The sequence below is a fragment of the Pristis pectinata genome, chromosome 16 (assembly GCF_009764475.1).
Source record: "Pristis pectinata isolate sPriPec2 chromosome 16, sPriPec2.1.pri, whole genome shotgun sequence".
NCBI lineage: Eukaryota > Metazoa > Chordata > Chondrichthyes > Rhinopristiformes > Pristidae > Pristis > Pristis pectinata.
In genome coordinates, this window is record NC_067420.1 from 18,680,226 (window position 1) to 18,703,752 (window position 23,527).

Here is a 23,527-nt window from a genome sequence, read left to right on the forward strand (position 1 = left end):
TATTGCACGCACATCTTTCCTGTAGTGTGGTAACCAGAACTGTACACAGTACTCTAAATGCAGTCTAACCAATATTTTGTACAACTACAACTTGATGTCCCAACTCTTATTCTCAATGCCTCAGCCTATGAAGGCAAGTGTACCAAATGCCTTTTTTACTACTCTATCCACCTATACCATCACTTTCATGGAGTTATGGACTTGCACCCCAGAGTTTCTTTGTACATCTAAGATCCCTTCCATTTAATCTATGTCCTAACACAATTAGACTTCCCAAAATGAATTACCAAACACACTTGTTTGGATTAGATTCCAACAGCCACTGCTCCATTCAGCTTTCCAAATGATTCTTTAAGCAACCTTCATTATTTACAACACTGATTTTTGTGTCATCTGCAAACTTATTAACCTCATCCAAGTATATTACGAACAACAAACTTCATTTGTTACAGATTTACAATCAGAAAAACTCCTAACTACCACTACCCTCTGCTTCCTATTACTAAGCCAATTTTGGATCCAGTTCACCAACATGCCTTGAATCTCTTGTGCCTCAACCTTCTGGACCAGGCTGCCATGCAGGACCTTGTCAAAAGCCTAAGTAAAGTCGGTATAGAAAACTTACTGCCCAAACTTCAATTTCCTTTGTTATCTCCTCAAAAAAAACTCAACCAGATTTGTGAGACGTAATCTCCTCTGCACAAAACCAAGTTTTCCTGCTTCATTGTATTGGCTATTAAGACATAATCCTGATTACATAGGCATTTATCCATTCCTTTCAGGATTTGGACCATGGTGCTCTGGCATATCTTTGGCATGGGGTAGCTTGGTACTAAAGAATAGAGTCAGAGTGAACCAGCATAGAAGGTGGACATTCAGCTCAAGTCATCCATGCCAATCAAGATATCTTCCTGAGCTCGTCCCATTTCTGTTTGGTCCATATCCCTCTAAATCTTTACCATCCGTGTTCCTGTCCAAATGCCTTTTTAAATTTTGTAATTGTACCTGCCTCTACCACTTCCTCTGGCAGCTTGTTCCATATACCCACCATCCTCCATGTGGAAAAATTTGCCCCTCTGGTCTCCTTTAAATCATTCCCCTCTCATCTTAAACCTGTGCCCTCTAGTTACCCCTCAGTCTCCTTGGCTCCAGGGAAAACAGTCCCAGTCTATCCAATCTCTGCTTATGAATCAAACACTCCAATCCCACCAACACTCTTGTGATTCTTTACTGCATCTTTTGTCTAATCATACCCTTCTTTTAGTATGGCGACCAGAACTTTTTTAAATTTCAAAAATAGACTTTATTCATAAAAAATATATACAAAGGAAGAAACAGTGCAAAACTTTTACATTCATGGTTGTTACATTCAGTTGTGTAAACTTTTTAAAATAAGAAAACAAAAAGAACGCATGGTACCATTACCATATATATTGCCCCCCCCCCCCCCCGGGGTGATACGCCCTTTCATTGTTTGATGGACTTCCCCACCTAACTCAGCCCCTATGTATGGCAGTGGAAGGATTCTTAAACTGTGGTCCTTCTCCACAGAGCCTTAGTATTTGGTGACCAGAACTGCACACAGTACTCAAAGTGCAGCCTCACTAACGTCTTGTATAGCTCTAGCATAACGTCCCAACTCTTGCACTTGGTGCCCCACCTTTTCAATATTTATTGTTAAGAAATACTGCCATTCTGCATCCATGTTTAACTGTGGAATTGAATGGGCAAGATTTAATTTAGTGCATAACTTTGCACTAGAAATCTCAAGTCTGGTTCTGTGTTGCAGTCCATTTCCCCTTTGAATGCCATTGTGCCAAGGAGCAGAATTCAGCAAGGCACATAGCAGTTTGTGCAAATGAGTCTATTGCCATTTCTCCTAAATGTTGAATAGAGACATGTCAACATTTAAAAAGGCAGGCAAACTTCTCAGATTTAATAATGAATTTGGGGCAAGGAAAATAGTACAGCTGAGCAATGTAGCAATGCACATGCCAGATTATGTAAATGATCTTAAATCTGCAAGGATGCGGCTGCTCCCTTTTAGGTATGTTTCTCATCATCCCTATAATCACAGTATGTACGTTTATCTTCCAAAACTATACAACTAATTCTTCACCTGCAGTATAAGGGATCTTTATCCTGATCTTTGGATCTGGTCCTGGTGAATTTCCTTGGTTCACATTTTAGCTGTCCTGCTTTAGAAGGATTGCCTGGATGTGCACTTGACTGCAGCAGACCACTCTCTTTCAATGGGCTGACACTGGATAAAGCTCTCTAGTGCTGCTCACCGCTGGTTCCATGCACGTTACTACTTGATACATCTGAGTAATTTTGATTATGTATCTGATGGATGATTCAGCTCTCCCTTGACGTTGTCATTGCATGGTCAATCCTGTTAAAGAAACACACACGTACACCACGCAAGGAAAAAGCAGCCAACTCTGTTCTCTGTTAAAGCTTTTGTTGAACTGACTAAATTATCACTATATCAGGTTCATTTTACTGTTCCATGTTAGTGCAGTTTATCTTAATTATAACCCAAAAAAACTGATTTTCTGGCACATATTTTCTATTTTTAATAAAGATAGGGAGGTAAACAGTTTCCTCTTTCAATATTGTAAAAAAAAACATGAAGTAACTTTGACTCCAAAAATGCATGGTAATTGGCTCATAGTTTCAGGGATTAGCTTGATTGAAGCAGTTTTTGTTTGTTGGCTGATGTTTACAAATCACCTGAGAAAAATTACAAGGCATATTATGTTTTGGTGAAGTTTGAGACTGAGTTCCGAGCAAACCTTGACCACCTTAACTGCTCATCACTATTTTCTTTTTGCATTATAGTCACTTGCTATATTGGTATCTTGTGATTTAAGCTATTTAATGAAGTGGGCTGCTACACTGTCCAACATTAACAGTAAACTGAATCCTGGTTTTGGTACAGTGATCCCTTTTAAAAAAAATCATGCAACAATGGAGTTTAACCATTGAATGCTTTCCATATGGGATAACCTAATTCTGTAAAATTTAAGCATGCATGTAAAGTTGTATGTAAAGTGTGCAACACTCCTATTACAAAACCTATCACAATGTAGCTTAAGGTAAAGTACTGATCCGTATTAATTATGGAATATTGTATAGACTAGATGAAAAGCTGAGAACTCATATTTTCAAGCTGATGAAACTGGTGTGTAAAGTTAGATTAATTGGAACATTTGAGTGACCATTATTTTTCTAAGGCCAAATACTTGTATATGCTGCAAATATGTAGGCCATTAATATTTGTTACAGCCAATCCTCTTTGTGTACTAAGTTTTGTAAGTTTAAAAAAATGTTTTAATGGACTCTGCAGCAGAATGGAAACTGCTGGTCAGTATTAGGATTTCACAGCTGCTTCACTGCTAAGAGATTTTGTTTCTCCTTTCTACAATCTGAGGGGACAGAGTGTGTTTGAACTGTTTTTGTGGTGTTGTAAATCTCCCTGCCTCCCATCAACTTGCAGATCTGTGACCAAATCTACCAAAAAGATCAAGTAAGCAACCTGTCTTTTTAAAATGTATATCCTCGAATTCAAATCTCTCCCTCAATTCTTTGTTCTTTCTGTATTAATGTACTTGTGCACCTCCAGCTCTGGCATCTCATGCATTCCAGTTTTTGAGCTTTCATACGTGAATGGTTATGCCTCAGCTGCTGATGCCCTAACCTCTGGTATTCCCTTGAAATCTCTCAGCCATGCAGTTGCACTTGAAAAAAACTCCAAGTAAGCATTTGGTTATAAAATCAAGAAATTGTTTCTGCACAGGAAGAGGCCACTCGGCCTCTGTTCATGGCATGGTATATTTGGTGCTCACACCCTTTGGAAAGTTTTGCATCATTTAAAGGCACATATAAAGATTTTGACTGCAAGCTTTTCTGTGGCAGTCCAACTCCAGGCTCAGAATAGGTGATAAAAATTCTTGTGGTCTTGGTGCTCTCAGTGCATCCTGTATCTGAAATAACATTTTTACAAACTGTAAAATAGCCCTTGTTTCCTGCATGTAATTTTACAGTAGTTTCCTTTTAAGGTTTGTGTGTATATATTATATATATATATTCCTTGGTAAGAGATTGATGTTTTAGTTTAATGCAAACATTTTGTAAGACTTTTTTTTAAATTAAATTAAATTTTACTTACAGCGTGGTAACAGGCCCTTGCAGCCCAACGAGTCTGTGCCGCCCATTTTAAACCCAAATAAACCTACCCTTACATCTTTGCAATGTGGGAGGAAACCGGAGCACCCGGAGGAAACCCACGCAGACACGGGAGAACGTACAAACTCCTTACAGACAGCGACGGGAATCGAACCCCGATCGCTGGCGCTGTAAATAGCGTTGTGCTAACCGCTACACTACCGTGCCAAAGTATCTTGTTGGAAGTATCTTTTGAGAGGTACCTGTATATCTTAAATCTTCCATTAAGTGAAAATTTTGCTGAAAATAAACTCATAAATTTCATGAAAATCCTGCACCCTGAGGGGATGGGGGAATATTTTAACCAGTGGAGGAACAATACATGCTATCCCTGCTTTTATACAGACACTTGTCAATAATTTTCTGTTAGTATCGGAAGGAAAAAGTGTGCCACTATTCACTAATGTTATTCTTCTAATCAACAACTGTAATTTAGTTATCAGCCAATGTCTTTGCAGCAAAAATGGCTCTTATTTTCAATGAAATAGTATTTTAAGTATTTTAAAAATTTTCTCTTGTATACACTCTGTTCCTGTCAAGAAGCACTTCTTGATTTGAGCTATTTCTTTCTGGTAAACAGTTGCTTTCAAATCTAGTGTAAGACCAACCCTTGTTGTTAATAATGTACAAATAATAAGAACAAAAGGCACCAAGTACGATCTGCATGCTTGTTGACTGCCTTTCATGGCTGATACCTATCTGCAGAATAATCTGATTTGTCTGTAAATAAATTTAAAAACTTACTGTGTCTTATCACTTTATTTCATTATTAAGTTTCTTTATCCATATACATTATGTACACTCTCTTGATAAACTTATTGCAATGCAACAGAATTCTCCTAATTCAGGTACTGTCTTCCCACCACTGTAATTCAGATTAGAAATGCAAAATCAACCAAAGGAAAGTCTGGCCCAATATTCAGCAAATTGTTAATTAAGGCTCTTGCATTAGAGAAGATTTTGAACTTCTAGTTCAAGTGTGTAAAATACAATTCAATAAAAGGCAATGTTCTAGAAAATTGTATGCCATTTTGATGCAAATGTTTTTAAAACCCTGATTTGACAGCATATTTTGATTTATGCTGGTCTTTGGTGAGAAGACGTGTTTTCAAAATAAACCTGTTATCCTACGGTTTCATGACGACATGGGCCTTTATTTGGTAAGTGCAAACTTGCTGTAAACTTCTAATTATTGCTGCTGATATCTACTGCAATACAGCCAAGGATGGAGCACAAATTTTCTAAAAAAAAGTAGGCAAAATTAGTTTTTTGCACTGAAGTTAATATTTCAAATATGGATCCAAGAGCTTGAAGAAAGTTCAGATGGTCAAAATTTTAAAAAAGAAATGAAAGGAAGAATAAAGGGATATGTATTGGACCATGGTACTTGTACAGAAATGAAATCACCTGTAACTACTAAAGTAAAAGCCAAGAGCATTCATGAGCTTTATGTTTATAGTACTTATTAAAGCTTTCTTTTCCTTTCCCACTACACTCTGATGCCTATAATTTGTCATCTGCATTTTTCCAATGAAAAGAACTAAGGTCTGGGAGCTGTACTTCACATTTCTAATTAGGCACATAGTCGCAGTGACTTTTAAATTCAGACCTTTTATGGAATACACTTCCTCTTCAGCTGTAGTTGCTCACTGTCTGGCAGGGACTTGCGAGGTTGGAGCTTGGAGTGAAGGGATTAGATTGTGTTTAGTTTGGGAGTGGGGTACTGGCAGTAGAAGTGGGGGCCTTCCATGAAGATTTTGTGCAAAAGGTAGCAGCTTGCATTTGGTGTGATATTTTTTTTTCTCTCTGTTTTGTCAACTCCTTTAATTGCCCTGCTGCTTTGCCTTTTTCCCTTAATGTTCTTCCTCCCACATTGTGCAACCAATCAGATATAGGCATATTTTGTTTCCCATTATCTTTCACTTTTCATGAACTGAGGTTGATCCACATCGCCATTTCACATTCATGCTTGGATGGTTATTTCTCCCTTATGTTCACATTCCATCTCTTTTGTTTTGCACGTTTAAAATTTCTGAACAGCTTGAGCATTGTTGGTTAAGGTATCATATCTAAAATATTAACCTCTTGTCAAAGGCATTGGCTGCCTTGCAGCATTTTCTGTTTCAGGTTTTCAAATTTTTTTGCTCTTCCTTGAATGGATGTGTAGATTGATTTACTAATTGCTCAGTGTACATGAAGCACAGGTAATAGTAAAAGTAACCTTTCCTAAAGGTTTGTTATCAGGCACATGGATTGGATCCCAGTCAATGCCAAGTTAGCTGAACTTTATTGCTTGGAGTGTAAAACTACACTTGGTCAGGTAAGGTGTAGAAAAACAATTTGTCGTGCCTCTGTCTGGAAAGTCTTAGGGTTGTGGGCATTCTGGACAGGCATGGTCGATTAAACTGCTGACACCTGCAGTCTGCACTTGGGGATAGCTTGTCCATGGAGCAGGGGATAGCTTGTCCGTGGAGCAAGGTATCAGAGGAAGCCCTCAAGTCCACAGCCCAGCCTTGTTTTAGGGAATGAAAAAAAAATGTGGGTGAGGAGATGGATAGAGAACCTGAACATTGTAAATGTCTGTAGTAATGAGGTACTACAGACTTATTTAGCAGGCAAAGAATGTCACATGTTCTACCCATGATGCTCATGATTTATGACGCTTCTCAGAATTGGTATAACTTGATTATGGATGGATGTTTGAATGTGTGACTGGATCTGTCAGTTGTTGTAACTATGCTTGGGAGGTTCCATGAAGAATTGATGTAGTGTTTCTGGTATTGCAGATAGAAAACTAATTTTGTTCAGTTTTTCATACCATGTGATTTTTTTTTCCAAAAAAAAATGCAGTGGATAATTGTGTGCAGATGCTGGCAGCTGAATAGTTCATTTTGGGAACCTTCTTTAGGTGCCGTAATATAAGATTACACAAGCTGCAGCAGCAGTTTGCTGCCTTCTGGCACCATTCTGCAGGAAAGGGAGAGAATATGGTTAGGGTTTTCATGGTTTGCCTCGGTCTGGTTTTGTTTTGTTCAGTACTTGAAATGAAGGCAGAAGTCTGGCAAAAACTATTCACTTAAAACTAGATTTGTCTCCTTTTACAAAAGCAATATATTGTTTTCCTTGGGTTTTTTATAAAAACTTTTGAATAATGTACATGTTTAAATTTCATTTTTTTTATAGGGATTTAAAAGTCCAATGTTTTCAATCTTTTAGATAAAATAGCACAGGTTTGTGTGCTGCTTCACATTTAATATTATGCTTGGTTTGTCTGTTCTGCTCCAAGATGATAGCTATTTCACCCCAGGAGCTTTTCTTCTGCATTTGACTATTGAACAGTGTTTCAAGGCTGTAGGTTAAGATTGTTAAATATGGCTTTTGCTGATTTGCAAAACCTGTTATTGTATGGTTTTAACAAGTTGTTGGTTTGCTTGGCTTTCTTGTGGAAACTTGTTAACGTTTCTTAGAAAGCTTTATTCTGGAAAAGGGGAGCATGATGACAATGCTACTAACTGATCAAGGGAAATTTAGGAGCATTTTCTTAAAACTCTCATTGGTGAGAAAGTGATTCCCCCCCCACCACTGTGTGGAGTATTGAATCAATAAAATTGATGTTTTCAGGGAAATGTTCGTATGCTCCCAAGAAAGTACAAAATAATGAATTGGGGTGGTGAAACAATAATTTAATCTTTTGGAGTGTATTCAATCGCAGCTTGTCAAAGTGAGCTGTAGTTTTGGTCTATCAACCTCAAGAAAGGAGTAGCAAGCATAGCCAATCATTTTACAGGGCTTTGAACACTGGATTTAGATATTATAAAATGTAGAGAGGTGGGCTTGCTGATTAGTTTTCCTTTTTTTTCTCCTTGAATATTGTTTGGGTCTTTTCTGCAGGTGGGGAGACCACATGGCCATTACATGAAAGTGAAATGTGCTTGGCAACAATCCATATTCTTCTGGCTGAAATAAGCTTTGTTCTCCTCATCCTCCTGTTTCCATAGATAACTACTTCCTCCAACAACAATGGCTGTTTTGAATGAAATATGAGGTGTGGTACAGATAACAGATTCCATGTGATGAAAGGTCATTGAACTGAAACATTAACTCTCCCTCCACAAATGCTGTCTGATATGCTGAGTATTTTCAGCATTAGCTTTATTTTGTTCTTCATCATCTGTAGTATTTTGCTTGTAGTCACAGATAAGGCTGTTCTACACAAATCATTCAAAACAATTTCCAGCACAATGATTAGTGGAATGTTCCAGTGTCTATTATTTAAAATTTGCACTGCAAAAGTTCACACCTTCCTGGTGGTGAGACAGCCCTTCCTGCTGAGCCCTTCATAAGATAAGATAATTTTATTAGTCACATGTACATCGAAACACACAGTGAAATGCATCTTTTGTGTAGAGTGTTCTGGGGGCAGCCTGCAAGTGTCGCCACACTTCCGGCGCCAACATAGCATGCCCACAACTTCCTAACCCATACGTCTTTTGGAATGTGGTTGGAAACCAGAGCACCCGGAGGAAACCCACGTAGACACGGGGAGAACGTGCAGACAGCGGTGGGAATTGAACCCACACAGCACACGCACAGCTGAAGTCTCAATCTCACGGTCTGCTGTTCTCAATGTGGCTGCAGTGCAGATGAGACAGTCGCCCACTTCCTTGTGCTAGATATTCACTCCCATATTCACATCAATCGAGCTGCAAAGAATATTTAACATACATTTCTCATCTGCCTTTTAGTAAAAATGATACTTGCCAGTCATCAGACTGAGCCTGGATATTGTGTTGGTCTTCCTACGTATGGGAAAGACTACTTTATTATCTGGATAACAGAGGGGAAGTGAACACTTTCTTCTCAGACCCTACGACGAAGACATGCTGTTGAAATAGCTGAGGCAAGCAAGCTAATCTGGGGAAGTCCTGCAGCATCTGATAACTCTTGGAAATTGTTTGTGTCTTAAACAATTGATTTGAATGATTATGTAGAACAGCTTTATCTGTGACTATAAGCAAAGTACCACAGGAGAGGAAACCCAAAATAAAGCGAATGCTGAAAATCCTGAGCAGATTGTCAGTCATTTGGTAAAATGCCTCATCACCAGAAGTCTCAGACACCAAAACCATGCTGTGCTGGTGGTGAGACAGCCCTTCCTGCTGAGCCCTTCATGCACAGCTGGAGTCTCAATCTCACCATCTACTGTTCTCAATGCAGCTGCAATACAGATGAGACAGTCGCCCACTTCCTTGACGAATTGCATCTGTCAAAAGTCTGGAAAGAGACATAATGGTCATGGTTCATCTTGATCATTTTCAAAACGGGACTGTGCTTTATGGGCTGTTTCCAGGGTTGCATACCGAGATGGGTGCTGTTAGAAGATTTTCAACTTCGTGAAAGACGCACTTTGGTCTTACCAGAACTTGCTGGTCTTCCATTACAAGATGATGTGCACTAGTAATGTTGCAGAGTAGCATCCAGGGACACAATTAGGGACCCTCCAGTCAAAAGACACTGAAATCTTTCAAACATATTGAAAGACACAATCAGTTAGCTCCTCGGAAATGTATTTGAGGGAAAGTGTGATTTCCAGTCTCTCAAAAAATAGTTGTTTCAGCACTTTTAGCTTGGATGGATCACTAGCCCTAATAAAGGAGCAGTGGATAGTGGAATTTTGGGGGGAGGTTTCAGTGATGTCAACAAAAAAAATTATGCATTTTGTTAGCACTAATTATACTGGCAGTGGTGAACTGGGCCACCTTATTGCAGGTTTCCATTGGAAAACATTTCCAAAGCTGAAAAGAGTTCTTGCTCTTTTAAATATCCTGCAAGTAGCATTCATTTAGAACTTGCACAGTTTGTTAAACTCAAACTACATTCTGTGACAGTACTTGAATCAGAGCTATGTCTTCCTGAATCCATACAGAAGAGGTCCTCTTTTCTACCTAAAATGTCCACCTGAACTTGTCCTTTTGCAATATTAAAATGTTTCTCCACTTCAGAAGTTGTTATTAGAATTGTTTTTACCACTCATGATGGTAGAACATGGGAGAACCTAACCAAGATGCCTGGATTGATTATACCTTTGGTCATACTTGAATTTGGATGGTACGTCAATGTTGAATTGTTCTACTGGTGACCATAAAGCTACCTGAGCTTGTCACTTGTCTGTCCTTGGACCCCACTGTCTCTTTCATTTGGTCCTGCATTCAATCTTCCTCTGAGATGCCAGCTTGGGCCCTATCTGACAGGGCCCAGTGTAACAGGAGCCTTACCAAGCGTGTGTGGCCAACTGCATGACTTTGACAGCTGGTGAGGATGTTTCCCGAAGCTCACTGGCTGTCAAAACTACCACTGTGACTGAAATGTCTTTGGGATTCACAAACAATAAAAATATTTTAACTATTAAATATTTTTTAAGAAATTAAAACACTTTCATTTTCATCATATCCCAGTGGTGGTAAGGTGGTCAAATTAGTGGACTGTTATTCCAGAGGCTTGGACCATTGATCTGGAGACTCTGGTTTAAATCCCAACTCAGCAACTAGGGAATTCCAATTCAAGTACTTAAATGAACAACAACAATCTCTCGCTCAACGTCAGCAAAATTAAAGAGCTGATTGTTGACTTCAGGAAGGAGAAGGAGGGCGAACAGGTGCCAGTCTATGTTGGGAGAATGGCAGTGGAGGGAGTCAGCAGCTTTAAATTCCTGGGTCTAAACATATCAGATGACCTGTCCTGGGCCCAGCACAAAGACACAATCATAAGGAAAGCACGCCAGCTTCTTTACTTTCTTAGGAGGTTTAAGGAGGTCTGGCTTGTCACTGAACCCTCTAACAAATTTCTACAAATGTAGTGTTGAAAGTATCCTGATAGGTTACATCATGGTCTGATACGGCAATTTGAATAGACAGGAACATAAGCTGTAGAGAGTAGTGGACTCTGTCCAATACATCATGAGCACATCTGCCCCCTCGCCCCCACCCACCAATTGGTAGTATCTGCTGCCTCAAGAAGGCAACATCTATCACCAAAGATCCTCACCATCCAGCCATACCATATTCTGGCAGCTACCATCAGGCAAGAGGTACAGAAGCCTGAAGTTCCATACCACCAGGTTCAAGAACAGCTACTTTCCAACAACCATTTGGTTCTTGAATCAATCTGCACAACCCAAATCACTACAGTTTAGCAACACTATGACCACTTTGCACTAAAATGGACTTCCTTTTGTTCTAGTTGTGATCCTTCTTGTAAAAAAAAGTGTATAATTTATGTTTAATTTCTGTTTTTCTTGTGAATGCTGCTTATATGCTATGTGCCTGTGATGCTGCTGCGAGTAAGTTTTTCATTGCACCTTTAGACTTGACTTGAATAAGGAGTTAAGAGCCTAGCACCAATAATGGTGACCATAAAACTCTGGAATTATTGTAAAATCCCATCTGCTTCACAGATGTCCAAAAGGGGAAGAAAAAAATCTGCATTCCATTGTGGACATGGGTCCATGCATATGTTTGATTCTTATCTGCTTCCTAAGCTGAGTAGTAAACGTTGTTTGTGCTTGAGACTGTAAATGAATTAATAAAAACTCTTCTTTCAAAGACAATAACTGAGCTAAATCACATAAAAAAGGTCTACTTTCATTCTTCTGATATTTGTTTCTCCCCTCTAATTGGAACTGCTGTACAGGCAGGTTTTCCACGAAGACTCCATTGGTGTACCACAGGGGTCTTGTGGCCAGGCTTATCAGAGCAGAAGAATGCACTTTAGCCTGTGCTCAGGATTCCTGTATTTCTACTCAAGATGATCTGCCACAAAGTATTTTGTCACAGTGCATTGCACAAACGAATGAGTTGCTTATTCATTTCACTGCCCAGTTGGAAGTCTATGTCCATTCCTGTGGTTTTGGGATCGTGATTGACCAGAGTTAAAGTGTTTTTTGTTCCCCGATTAGTTTTATGGAATGTACTGATTTCTCTCATCTTTTATCTGCTCCTGAAGTGTTTATTCTTTCTACCTAGGATTTTTTTTCCCAAACATCTCGTTTCTCCAGCAATGGCTCATCTGATCTCTGTTACCAAGCTACTGAACTATATGCTCTAGAAGTAAATCGTATACTTCAGGCACTTGTTCTTGCTTTGCATTTATTGTAATTTTGGGGAAAAATTATGTAGATTCTTTAACCCTAACCCAAATATGACCATAATACAGGTTTCAAGGTATTACTCTGCTTGTATTCTTTATATGAAACCAATGTCCCTGCTTTGGATTTGAACTTGTGCATAGAGAATTGTAATGTGTTGGGTGGGTCTTGTACTGTGAAGTATTACTTCATTCACTTGTGGCTGTAGGTAGCATGAAAATCTGTTTATTACAGCAATCGATATCCAACTGACTGAAGCACAATATAAACAATATTGCAATAGCTAACCATGTGGTTTAAGGTAATTATGACCCCATCAAACTTAAAGTAGCAACTACACCACATTACTAGACATACACCAGATGAGTCCAATCTTGAAATCTGATGACACAAAAATAGAGTAGGGCAAACAATTTGAGTCATAACACAGTTTTAAAGAAAGCATACAGGACAAGTTTGGAAGCTTAAAGGCCCAAAAAACAACAGATACAGGAAATATTCAGCAGGTCAGGCAGCATCTTTGAAGAGAAAAGTAGCTTAAGTTTCAGGTCAATGACCTTTTCTAAGAAATAATATAACATTGACTCTCTCCCTCTCTCCACAGATGCTTCCTAACCTAGGTGGAAGCTTAGTTGGGTGGGGCAGATGAATGAAAAATGGACACCTTTAGGAAAGTACCGAAAATTGTGAATGAATATGGAAAAAGATTTTGAAAAGGAAAAGCAGCTATAAATGTTACCTGAATGTTGACATGGGCTTGAGGTAACAGATTCACATAAAACACTGGTTGTTCCACAGCACTGTACAGTAATAAAATAAAAAAAAATTGCTGAAATGCACAGCAGGTCAGGCAACACTTCTGGAGATAGAAAAAGAATTAATGTTTCAGGTTGGTGACCCTTAATGAGAGCACAGTTGAAATATTTGCTTGTTTTCTCTCTCCATAAGCATTGTCTGGCCTAGAAAGTATTTTCAACAACTGTAGTATTTTAGGGCATCTGCAGCAGGGCATCTATCTGATACTACCTGCTATTCTACAATGAAGACATTATTTAGATAAATTGAAGTTTACCAGCTCCCAAGCTGGGATTTGAAGTCTTATTCCTGTTTTGTGATTTCAGGCATCTAGATTGGAATCAGGCAATTTAATCATTACACCACCGTACTATCATGGACCACACTATGATCCACCCTTGGGTATCAGGCAATGATCAATCTTAATCAATCCTTCTGGCAACATGTTCCATCTCCTTCAGCACATTGTGTAATAAAGAAATTTCTTCCAAGTTCTCTCTCTGGTAAATTTGGATTGTTGGAGATGGGGAGTTCAGTCTTTCCAACCTGAAATACCTACTAATTCATCCCGATTTTATTTGTAATACAAAACTTGCATTCTATTTTCCCTCAACATTTTCTGCTCCACTGAAAATGGAACTGGGTGATTTCTGCGATCCATATGGATAAACTTGGTATTATGTTTGTGCTCCCTAGTTTCGCTTAAGCATATTGTTGAGGGGAAATAAACTAATTTGCAGAAGCTGTGTCGAGAACCATACAAATGGAATTGGTCTTGCATATGTACAGGAAGGCATCTTGGCTCATTATGATTTTATAAGCAATGCAAAGAAAGGCATTTTTTTCAAAATTTTTAAGTCTTGGCAAAATTTTGAAGCAGATTTATGAGGAAGTATATCCATCCGGTTACTATCTACATATGTTTAGCAATTTGTAATTTTATGAATTCCTGTGTTCATATTCAAAGGCATCTGTCTAATAGAAACTTGTCATCCTGTAATACTCTTATTTGGGATGCTGCATTGGTTGGGCTTTCATTCTGCCAGTTCTTGGCTTGCACTGCAGAAAAATTCTTGTCCTGGACTAAGACAACTTCTGATTGACCTTGAATTGGTGTGAGCCAGCTGAGTTGGATGCACACTGTGCTTCATGAGCATAACTAGGCTCCTGTTTCCCAGCTTCTAACAGCACATGCACAAAGTGCCAGACAATGATGCTAAAGGAAGTGACAAACTGCTTTCGCAATTGAATGTCAGATGACCATAACCAAAGTAGAATGGGAAGATGCGGAGAATGAGTTGAAGGAATATAGAAGGTTTTTGTCTTGATTCTGAGAAAACTACTTTGGGAAATACATTTGTTAGGCTTTATTAAGTGTTTAAAACTTCATTTTCATTTCTGTTTTCTCCATGGCATATGGGTTTTATTAAATGCAGTATTTGGGCAGCTTGAAGTCTCTGATATAATGTTGAGAAGCCATGTCTTTCAGACTTTTCCTGATTAATGTCCCTTTCTAAAACAAAAACAGATGATAAAAGAGACCTGTAAAGATGTAAATTGCAGTTCACCGTTGTTGCTGAAACTTGAAAGGGGAACATTGAAAATGCCCAGCAGATCAGACAGTAACCTGAGTTAATATTACAGATGGATAGACTTGAAGCAGTACCTGGCCAGTCCTGATACAAACAGGAGAAACTATTTATCTGAAATTGTTGAATTTTATATAAAGTCCTGAAGGCTGCATCATGTCTAAATAGAAGATGAGATGCTGTTCCTGAAGCTTGCGTGGGAGGCCATAGATGCATGGATGAGAGTGGAGTGGAAAATTAATGTGACAGGCAACTGGAAGCTCAGATTATTAATATTTATTTGGTTTTCACATGTAGAGGAAATCGCATAGATAAATTGGGAGAGTGCTTGTGCATTGCTGCTTCACCTTGTTTTCTCACTCTTGCTACTCTCAATCTATTAACCAGTCAGCTCTAACATTGAGATCACCTGGATAACCCTTGCTTCACCCTATCAGAGAGACTCCCTTTGCCCTATCCATCCCTACCCTGCCCGTGGTCTACCCTGATGCCTCCCTGACAACTTGAGCTGCCAAGGCCTTTTCCACTCTTTCTGAATGCCTCTGATGATCAAAAACTTTTTAAAGCAGTTGAAAGATATAAATATTTAATATTGCTTAAACCACATTAAACATGTAAAATTAACACTGCTGTTAATTTCAGTGTATTCCATATATTTGTGCTGCCAGTTTTTGGGCACTAAGTTGAGAAGACGATGATGTGCACTACATCTCACTGGTGGTTGTTTACGGAATCAATTGTCTTGCTATTTCTTCAATCTGGTCCCACATCTGTCTGATTTGGATATTTGTGAATTGATTAGTGGCCACTAAAATGGAATTTTAATCCAGTCGGAACAGGGTTTTTGTGCCTAATCATTTTTAGCATAATTCAATCATTTACACCATAATTTATTTTCCTTTACAGGCTTTCCCTCCAAGAGAATAGAAAATTCTCCAGACATTGAACAAAATAGGTTTTGATTTGTATTGTATTTCCAGTTATCAGTAGAGAGACAGATGATGTTTAAGGGCTGGATAGTCTGCTTTGTCCTGGATGGTGTTGCTATTCTTGAGGGTTGTTGAAGCTGTCCTTGTCCAGACAAGTGGACAGTATTCCGTCACAATCCTGATGTATTTATAGATGGTGGAAAGGGTTTAGGTTGTCCAGAGGTGAGTTTCTTACTGCAGGGTTCCCAGTTTCTGACCTGCCTTTGTAAACAGTTTAGGTAGGTTTCTGGTCATCATGATACCAGAAGCCAACAATTAATTGGTTACTTTACTTTGGAGGTAACTGGGCAAACCCCCAGGTACTGCTCCTCTGATACATGTTTTAAGGCTGGTTTATAATTTGCACAGTTTCAAAATGGAACTTCCGAATAGTTTTTTGCATAAAGTAGGCTTCTGGCAAATTCAGTGTTCAAATGTTAAACTGTGTTGTAATACGCTTTGACCTGCTTTCTGTGGAATCAAATTCATGATAGTTAAAATGTTTTCAGAAGTAGTGGCAAAGGTAGTGGTGAGAGGAGACGCAAATCCATAATTGTATCAACAAAATCAAAATAAATATAATGAGAAACGTGCAGAACTTGGTGTACATATGTGCAAAATGGCCACTGTTTCCCCACTCAAGAAATGGAGAATGCTTCTTAAAAATAAGTGTCTATCAGTTAAAGGCCGCCTTTCAAAATCCCAGGTCTTATGACTTTAGGGCTAATTTTGTACTCGTTACCGGTATAAATACAGATAGTGAGCTAGTGAGGGCGTGGCACATAATACCAAAATTGTGCACAAGAATGCTGACAATCAATAACATGCAGTTTTGATGTTCTTTACACTCAAAATGCTTAACTAGCAGTGTAAGAAGTTACTTAACACACTGCATGTCATATTTAGTCTTATCAGCTAATCGAAGGGCATTTGATCTTCCTTTTTGTTAATTCAGAGATTAAATTTAAAGTACTGTTTACTCACTGGGAAGACTTGCATTTACTTGGTCATGCATATTGCTCTGAATAGAAGTGGGGAAAACATGATTAATTTGGAAAATTCGATGGAAATGTTTACTTAAAAATGTGGTAATATTTGCATTCAGTTATTGAATAAAAAAAGTTTCAGTGTTTAAGAATGAGTTCATTGCAAATGCTCTTATGTATTACTTCAAGTTAACAATTTGTTGGAAATGAGTCACATTTGAAGAGTTGTATTATGGGTAGAAAAGAGCATTTTATAACTGTAAAGCAGTGAGATGTCACAAAGTCACCAGATCCGGTCCACATTCTGATGTTAAAGTTCTCATGTAGTATTAATATCTCTATTGAAAATCTCTACTTTGTGCTCTGAACTGAATCTTTCACTTCCTCATGGATCTTAAAAGTATTCATTCACAACACTTGAGTGATACTTAAGAAGAGTTATGAGTTAGTAGGGAAAAAAAAGCTTTTTCTAACAGCAGTTCATCTGTTTTCATACACACAATTTTTGTTTCCTTAACACCCAGCTTTCTACCTGATTATTATACTTGGACATTTCCAGATGATGTTTTAGCTTTTTGATGTAATTTGCAGCTGCCAAAAATTAAGCTGAAATGGATTTTAATCTGGAGCAAGAACTTTTCACTTTGTTACTCATTCCAAAATTTCCTGTCAGTTTGAAAGTGAATCATATATGGTGACTAGTTGGTGAGCTGACATGGGGAAAAACCCCAATCAGTGATCTGCATCTCTTACAATTGACAAATGTATTATACACACTGACATACATTGTTCAAACCGAACGCTTTATAAATACAAAATTGTTGAACAGATTATTTGGTTCCTCTGCCTCAACCAGTTTATTGATTAATCACCAGGTGAGCTAGACAAGGTTGGTCCTGAGCTTAATCCATGAATTGTACTTTATTAAATTATCTCAGCCTGGTAGTAACCAGGAAGAATAGTAGACTCTGGATTAGCGAAATGGGACAGCTGCTAGGGAAATTCAGAATGTAGTACTAATAGTGAAATATTTAACCTCATTAGGAGTTAAAGTTAATATTGTCATGGACACACAAGGATGAAACGCCCTGTGTTTAAAAGATGGTATTGTAAAGGAGGCATGCAACATCTTGGTGGATGAAGGGAGATACACCTAAGTCCATTTCGTCAATGGTGCTTGGTAGTGTAGTGAGAGAAGCTAATGCTTGAGCAGAATAACTTCCTACAATGGCTTAATTCAATATAGAGATAATAGCATACCTTGCTTTCTATCTCACCTGTAGGTCTCAGCCTGCACTCTCCAAACTGAGTGGTTGTAGGCAGGATCCTCTATGGTCATTGAGGGTGCTTAATTTCTTGACACCTGTTTGATGTATCAGGGCTTTGAGTACCTATTGTGCTCTAGGCAGTTCTTGAGTTGACCATTGTCTGGCAAGCGTGAGTTCTATCTTGAGGCATGTGTTCTAGGTGTTCTAGGTGTCCTAGCCAAGAAAACTAGTGAGCATCCAGAACAATCTTGTAAACTGTAGGTCTGTTCTCAAGAATATCGTTAATGATTTCTTTGGTTCCAAGGGACTTTCAAGATTTTTCTGACATATTTAAGGCATTGGTAGATTTTATATCTCCACTTTGGGTTAGAGTGCAGAACCCAGCTTTCACAGCTGTATTGCTTTTCCCTTATTTCCAGATGAAAAGATGTTTGTGAGCCACCTTACTACACTCATGTAATCCCCATGATGGAACTAGCCTCACTGGGAGAACAGTGATTTAGATCTTGAGATAAAGAATGATGGTATATTTCTGAGTTGGGATGGTATGTAACTTGAAGGAGAACATTTAGGTGATAGTATTCCCATGCACCTCATGCTCTTATTCTCTTTGCTAGTAGAAGTCATGGGTTTGGGAGGTGCTGTTTGAGTAGCCTAGTGAAATAATTGCAGTGTATTTTGTAGATGCTACATACTACAGCCACAGAGCTCTGTTGTGGAGTGCAATGGTCAAGGTAGCAAATGGGATGCAGTTTATGGGATTGTCCTTGGAGATGGTTGCATGCTGTTAGCTGTCTAATTGTCCTAGATTTGCAGCTGAATGTGGCAATAGGACTGCAGAACTCTGAAATGATCACTGTACTCTGGCAACATTAGATCGATAATCACCTGTGTTCAAGATGTTACGAGTTTGTGTCGCACTTGTGACAAATTGTCAAAGGTGACAGAGGCTCTGGCAATTATTTTGTATCATATTGTCTAACATGGCTTAGTAGCTGGGAAGTTTTAAACTGTGATGGCAGGCCTTCTGTATTGATAAAGATCCTGGATGGGAATTGGTATCTTTTGACGTGTCAACTGTTCTTTATCCTGATAGAGATGCCAACCTTGGTACTAGCATCACAGAACTTGCCAACAATGATCAGCAATTCTCCAGGCAAGTTAGATGAATGCAGCATCAGACACTAAGAGCAGGTCCTGCATTTTCAGCTGGGTGATGCATCTTTTGCTCTGAAATTCTCTGATGTTGAACAAGCTGATAAAGGTTATACTTTTCTCGCAGAGGTTGAAAATGGGACCCATATTTACTGTATTACTGGTGTATTAGCAATTTGTCATATCCCCCAACATTTACTTGAAGCTGCCTTTGAGGATCACCATCATACAGCACCAATAGAGGTAAAAAGGCTTACTGTTTTCACAATCCAATTAATTGCACTCCACTGCTTTTGCCCTGGTCCTAAAAAAAAATTCTCCTTTTCGGATAAATGTTCAATTTTGTTCTGAACATTTCCATTGAATCTCTCTCTGCAGTTATTTTTGGCAGTGTGTTCTAGATTATGATTTGCTGTTTATTTTCTGAAATGTTATTTCCCTCCCTGAATCTTTTGACACTACCATAAATCTCTACCTCTGGTTACTGACCTGTCTCCCAGTGGAAACCCTTATCTACTCCAAAAATACCAAGTTTTGACACCATTCTCTTCCTAGCATCCAAAAAAATCCAGCTTCGTTATTCGTTTCACAGGACTAACACTCGCCTGGTGCCCTATAGTAAAACCCCTTTGCAACCTCTCTGTGATACTCAGAATTGGACACTACTCTGGCTGAGACTCGGCCAATGATCTTTATAGAAGTTTGCCATAGCTTGTGATCATTGATTTGTTTCACTGCATCAGTTTGCTTATGGATTTGAGCAATATATAAGCTTTTTAAGTGGAAATTGTTTGTCAGTATGATGGTACAGGAAACTTGTCATATTTCCCAGGGTTCAAGATGTCAAAAGCTGCATTCATGTGGCCAAATTTTCAATCATGATACAATCTTACCAATCTGAATCAAAATATATTTGTTTTAATAAAAGATATAGTTGGTAAATATTCAACTTATCAAATATCTGAAGCATAATTATATAAGTGAAAGGAGTTACCATTTGCATTTTAGGTTTGCAGTGTGAACTCTTAAGTGGAGAACAAGAGAGGACCCTTGAACTTCTCAGCCATTTGAAAAGATCATGGCTGATCTTTTGTGATCTCCCACCTGTCACCCCGCAAAATGATCATACATGCAAAGGCTGGGAGTGGTCAGATGTATCGTAGATTTTTCAAGCAGAATTGTGTGAGCAGGATTTGTGTACTAATGTTACAGAATCTCAACCCCCTCACTAATGGAAACATTGTCTCTATAACTAATCACCTGTATCTCTGTGCATACCTGTTCCTGGGTGTCTCCTTTTCCACTGTGCAATTAGAGCAAAAATTTGTTTGGTAAAGTGTACGTTATCTCATTGTATCTAACTTCACAATTTGAGATCAGGAATGTGATTTCTAAGAAATATGAAACTTGAGCCTACAGCATTGTTAGTCTGTCGATTTTTTTAAAAATTATCCTTTGATTAGAAGTTGCATTTTCTGATTTTTTTTGTTGCTTAAATTAAGGTTCTAGGACATTACTAAAAGTAGTGCTTGCTGATCACATTAATTAAAACTCTACAAACTTGAACTTTTTATTATTCCTTTTTCTTTTTCAGTAAACACTTATCTATTTATGGTGCAAGCACAAGGCATCATGATCAGAGAGAGTGTGAAAACGATGGGATCCCAAATGTATGAGCAAGTGGTTCGTGGTACTTATGCCAAGATGAACAACAGTCTTAATGGTACAGGTATTTATACAGTCACCATGGTAACATCCATTACATGAATATGTGTTCTGTAAGTGTACAGAAAGCTTCAGTGTAACACGTGGTGTTAGATATTTATGTGTTTTCCTTTGCAGAAAGTTTCTAAATGTATATATTACCTTAGCAACTTCATGAATTTAAATACAAATGCTATCAGGTAGTAATGCATTTTCTCTGTGTCTACTTGTGGCATTCCAGACCTTGGCACTGTTTCCACTTTTAGCTCCCTATTTTTACCTTCTTTTGCTTAATCTTCTGGCATAATTCCTGTCTTCATTTCTCAACTCTGCAATCTCAAATCCTCACCCTGAACCTTCAATAGACATTGACCTTTGTACTCTCCTGCTGTCATCTCAGGCTGTACCTTCTTTGATAAGCTCAGAGCTTTACATTATGTGATATGCTGCATTGTGGAACTCATCACTGCTGTCTTGTGAGTGCCATTCCCAAATACCCTGTCTTCATTGGAATTCTCTTCATGATGAATCTTGCCGCCTTCTCTTTTTCCACACGCTGATCCTGTGGGTAACGTATCACTGCCTTTTGCTACATTTTCCTATTTAATTCACTTCATTAGGAGATGCGGGTGGGGATTGTGGTGGGAAAATTGCCCTCCAAGAATAATGTAGATGGTTGTATTCTTGCAGGCAGTTTTCTTGTAATATAGGACAACTTGTTTCCAGTCTGGTTTTAAGAGCTCTGAGGTAGTTAATGAGGCTGAAATGGGAATCACAACTCTTCCACAGATGGGGCAGGCTGTGGTTCATGAGATGGGTGGGTGCATAGTTTGAGGTGACACAATTCCTCTGTTGCTTGCAGGGTCTTTCTGTATTCCCAATGCCTGGTTTCAATGTTCTCTATATCATCCCAAATAGTCCTCTCCTGTTTGAATGGTCATGGGCCAGATTGATTGGTGTTGTTTTATTTCTTCAAAGAGGCGTTGAGCAGATCCTTGAATCCTTTCCTCTGCCTGGTAATATCCTCTCATGACAGAGTTTGGGATTGAGTGGACAATTATGTGAGGAATTGTGGGCTTTATGGAAATCTAAATGTTAGATGATGGCATCTTTCACTTTTGAATGAACCTTTCCCTCACTCCACATCAACTATACATTCTAATGCCTGTCTATCTCAGTCCATTTGTGGTTGCCTTATCAGCATATCACACAGTACATTTCCTTGCTCCTCTGTTAATTTTTAACAGTGACTCCCATTCAAGAAAATGGAAATTTGCAATTTTAAATTTTGCTCTTATCAAAGGCTGTTGGTTTCATAGCATAATGCTTTGGATTCATACTTTACATTTTGGTGGATTCTTCCTCTGCACAAAATCTGCTGGTTGGATAATGACTGACCTCTATATCCTTATTATCCAAAAATAACTTTGATGTATTAGAAAATTAAGAAGCAAAGATGAGCAGTTGTTCCTTGTTGTATGGAAAGAGGACTTAACATGCCAGCAACACAACCCTGAAGATATTCAACACAATGATAGAGAAAATATGGTGGTACAATTGAGCATGTCAACAAATATATCTGCCTGGAGTTTCATTACGGCCTGTAGACTTTTTTTTCCGCAGCATGGTCAGAAGTTTGTTGCTCAACTTTGGTACTGGGCAACTTCAAGTCACAACTTGTGTACTTGTATTCAACTGAAAAATTATTTCTTATTTAATTTAGCTTTTTGCATGGTAAAACATCCCAAGCTGCTTTATAGGAGCATTGTAAAGCAATTTGTTGCCAAGTTACAGAGGGCAATTCTGGGATGAGTGGTGACAGGTTTGGAAGAAGCTATCAAAGGAGGAGAAAGTGATATATAGAGAAGGCATTCCAAACTGTGTGGCCTTGGCAGCTGAAAACTGACAATAAGTATGAGACCAGCATTCAAGGGACCTTGAGTACTTTGAGGCTTGGCCTTCTGCCTCCTATATCGAAATTCTAAAATTTTATTTTTGCCTAACCATATACCCAAGGCAGAATCCAGAAATGATGGATGGTCATTTTGCTGTGCGAGTTATGACACTGACATCTTGGATACCGTGCCATTTACAAAGGGTAGCATGAGACCCAATCCAGGACTGCATTGAAATAGTCAAACCTGAAATGTAAGATGGCGGGAGTTTCAGTAGCACAGTGGTTCAGATTGCAATGGAGTTGGACAATGCAATGGAAGTGACTTTTTTCATGATGCAACTATCTGGCTGAAAGATCATCTCTGGGTTAACTGTGATGCCAAGGCCAAAGTGATCAGATTCAGCCTCCCAGTTGTCAGGGTGGACAGAGGGGATTGTTTAAGGATGCATGGTTATGAAAATTCAAGCAGAAAAATCAAATTAATTGAGTCAGCTTTTAGAGTTTCTTTAAGAGGTTTCATGTTGAGTAGGTTTCACCTTAGTATTTTGTGTTTGGGGTATTTTTGTAGCAACCAGAAGAATTTAATCAATTTTTTTTTAATTTTATTCCTTGGGTGTTTGTGATTTTTTTTTTGTTTTAAAGTGTGTACTGAATTGTCCAATCCGGAACTGATGCCGTTATTTTTCATTGAATTTCTTTCGGACTGTTGAATGCTGCCGGGAGAACTTTGGTCATAAACAGATGCTGGCTCAACAAACTGTTTCAGTACGAAGTTCATAAAAGCAATAATCT

At 38.5% G+C, this 23,527-nt stretch overlaps 1 protein-coding gene across 2 annotated transcripts in view; it reads left to right on the forward strand.

Moving 5' to 3' along the window:
- The window catches only part of LOC127578963 (beta-1,4-galactosyltransferase 5-like), a 56,449-nt gene that overhangs the window by 13,843 nt on the left and 19,079 nt on the right, over nt 1-23,527 (forward strand). The window contains exon 2 of one of the 2 annotated variants that reach the window (XM_052031559.1): nt 20,729-20,863. In XM_052031559.1, the coding sequence (XP_051887519.1) occupies nt 20,729-20,863 (135 nt within the window). The remainder of the gene's footprint in view (nt 1-20,728; nt 20,864-23,527) is intronic. The other variant, XM_052031560.1, reaches the window with a different exon arrangement.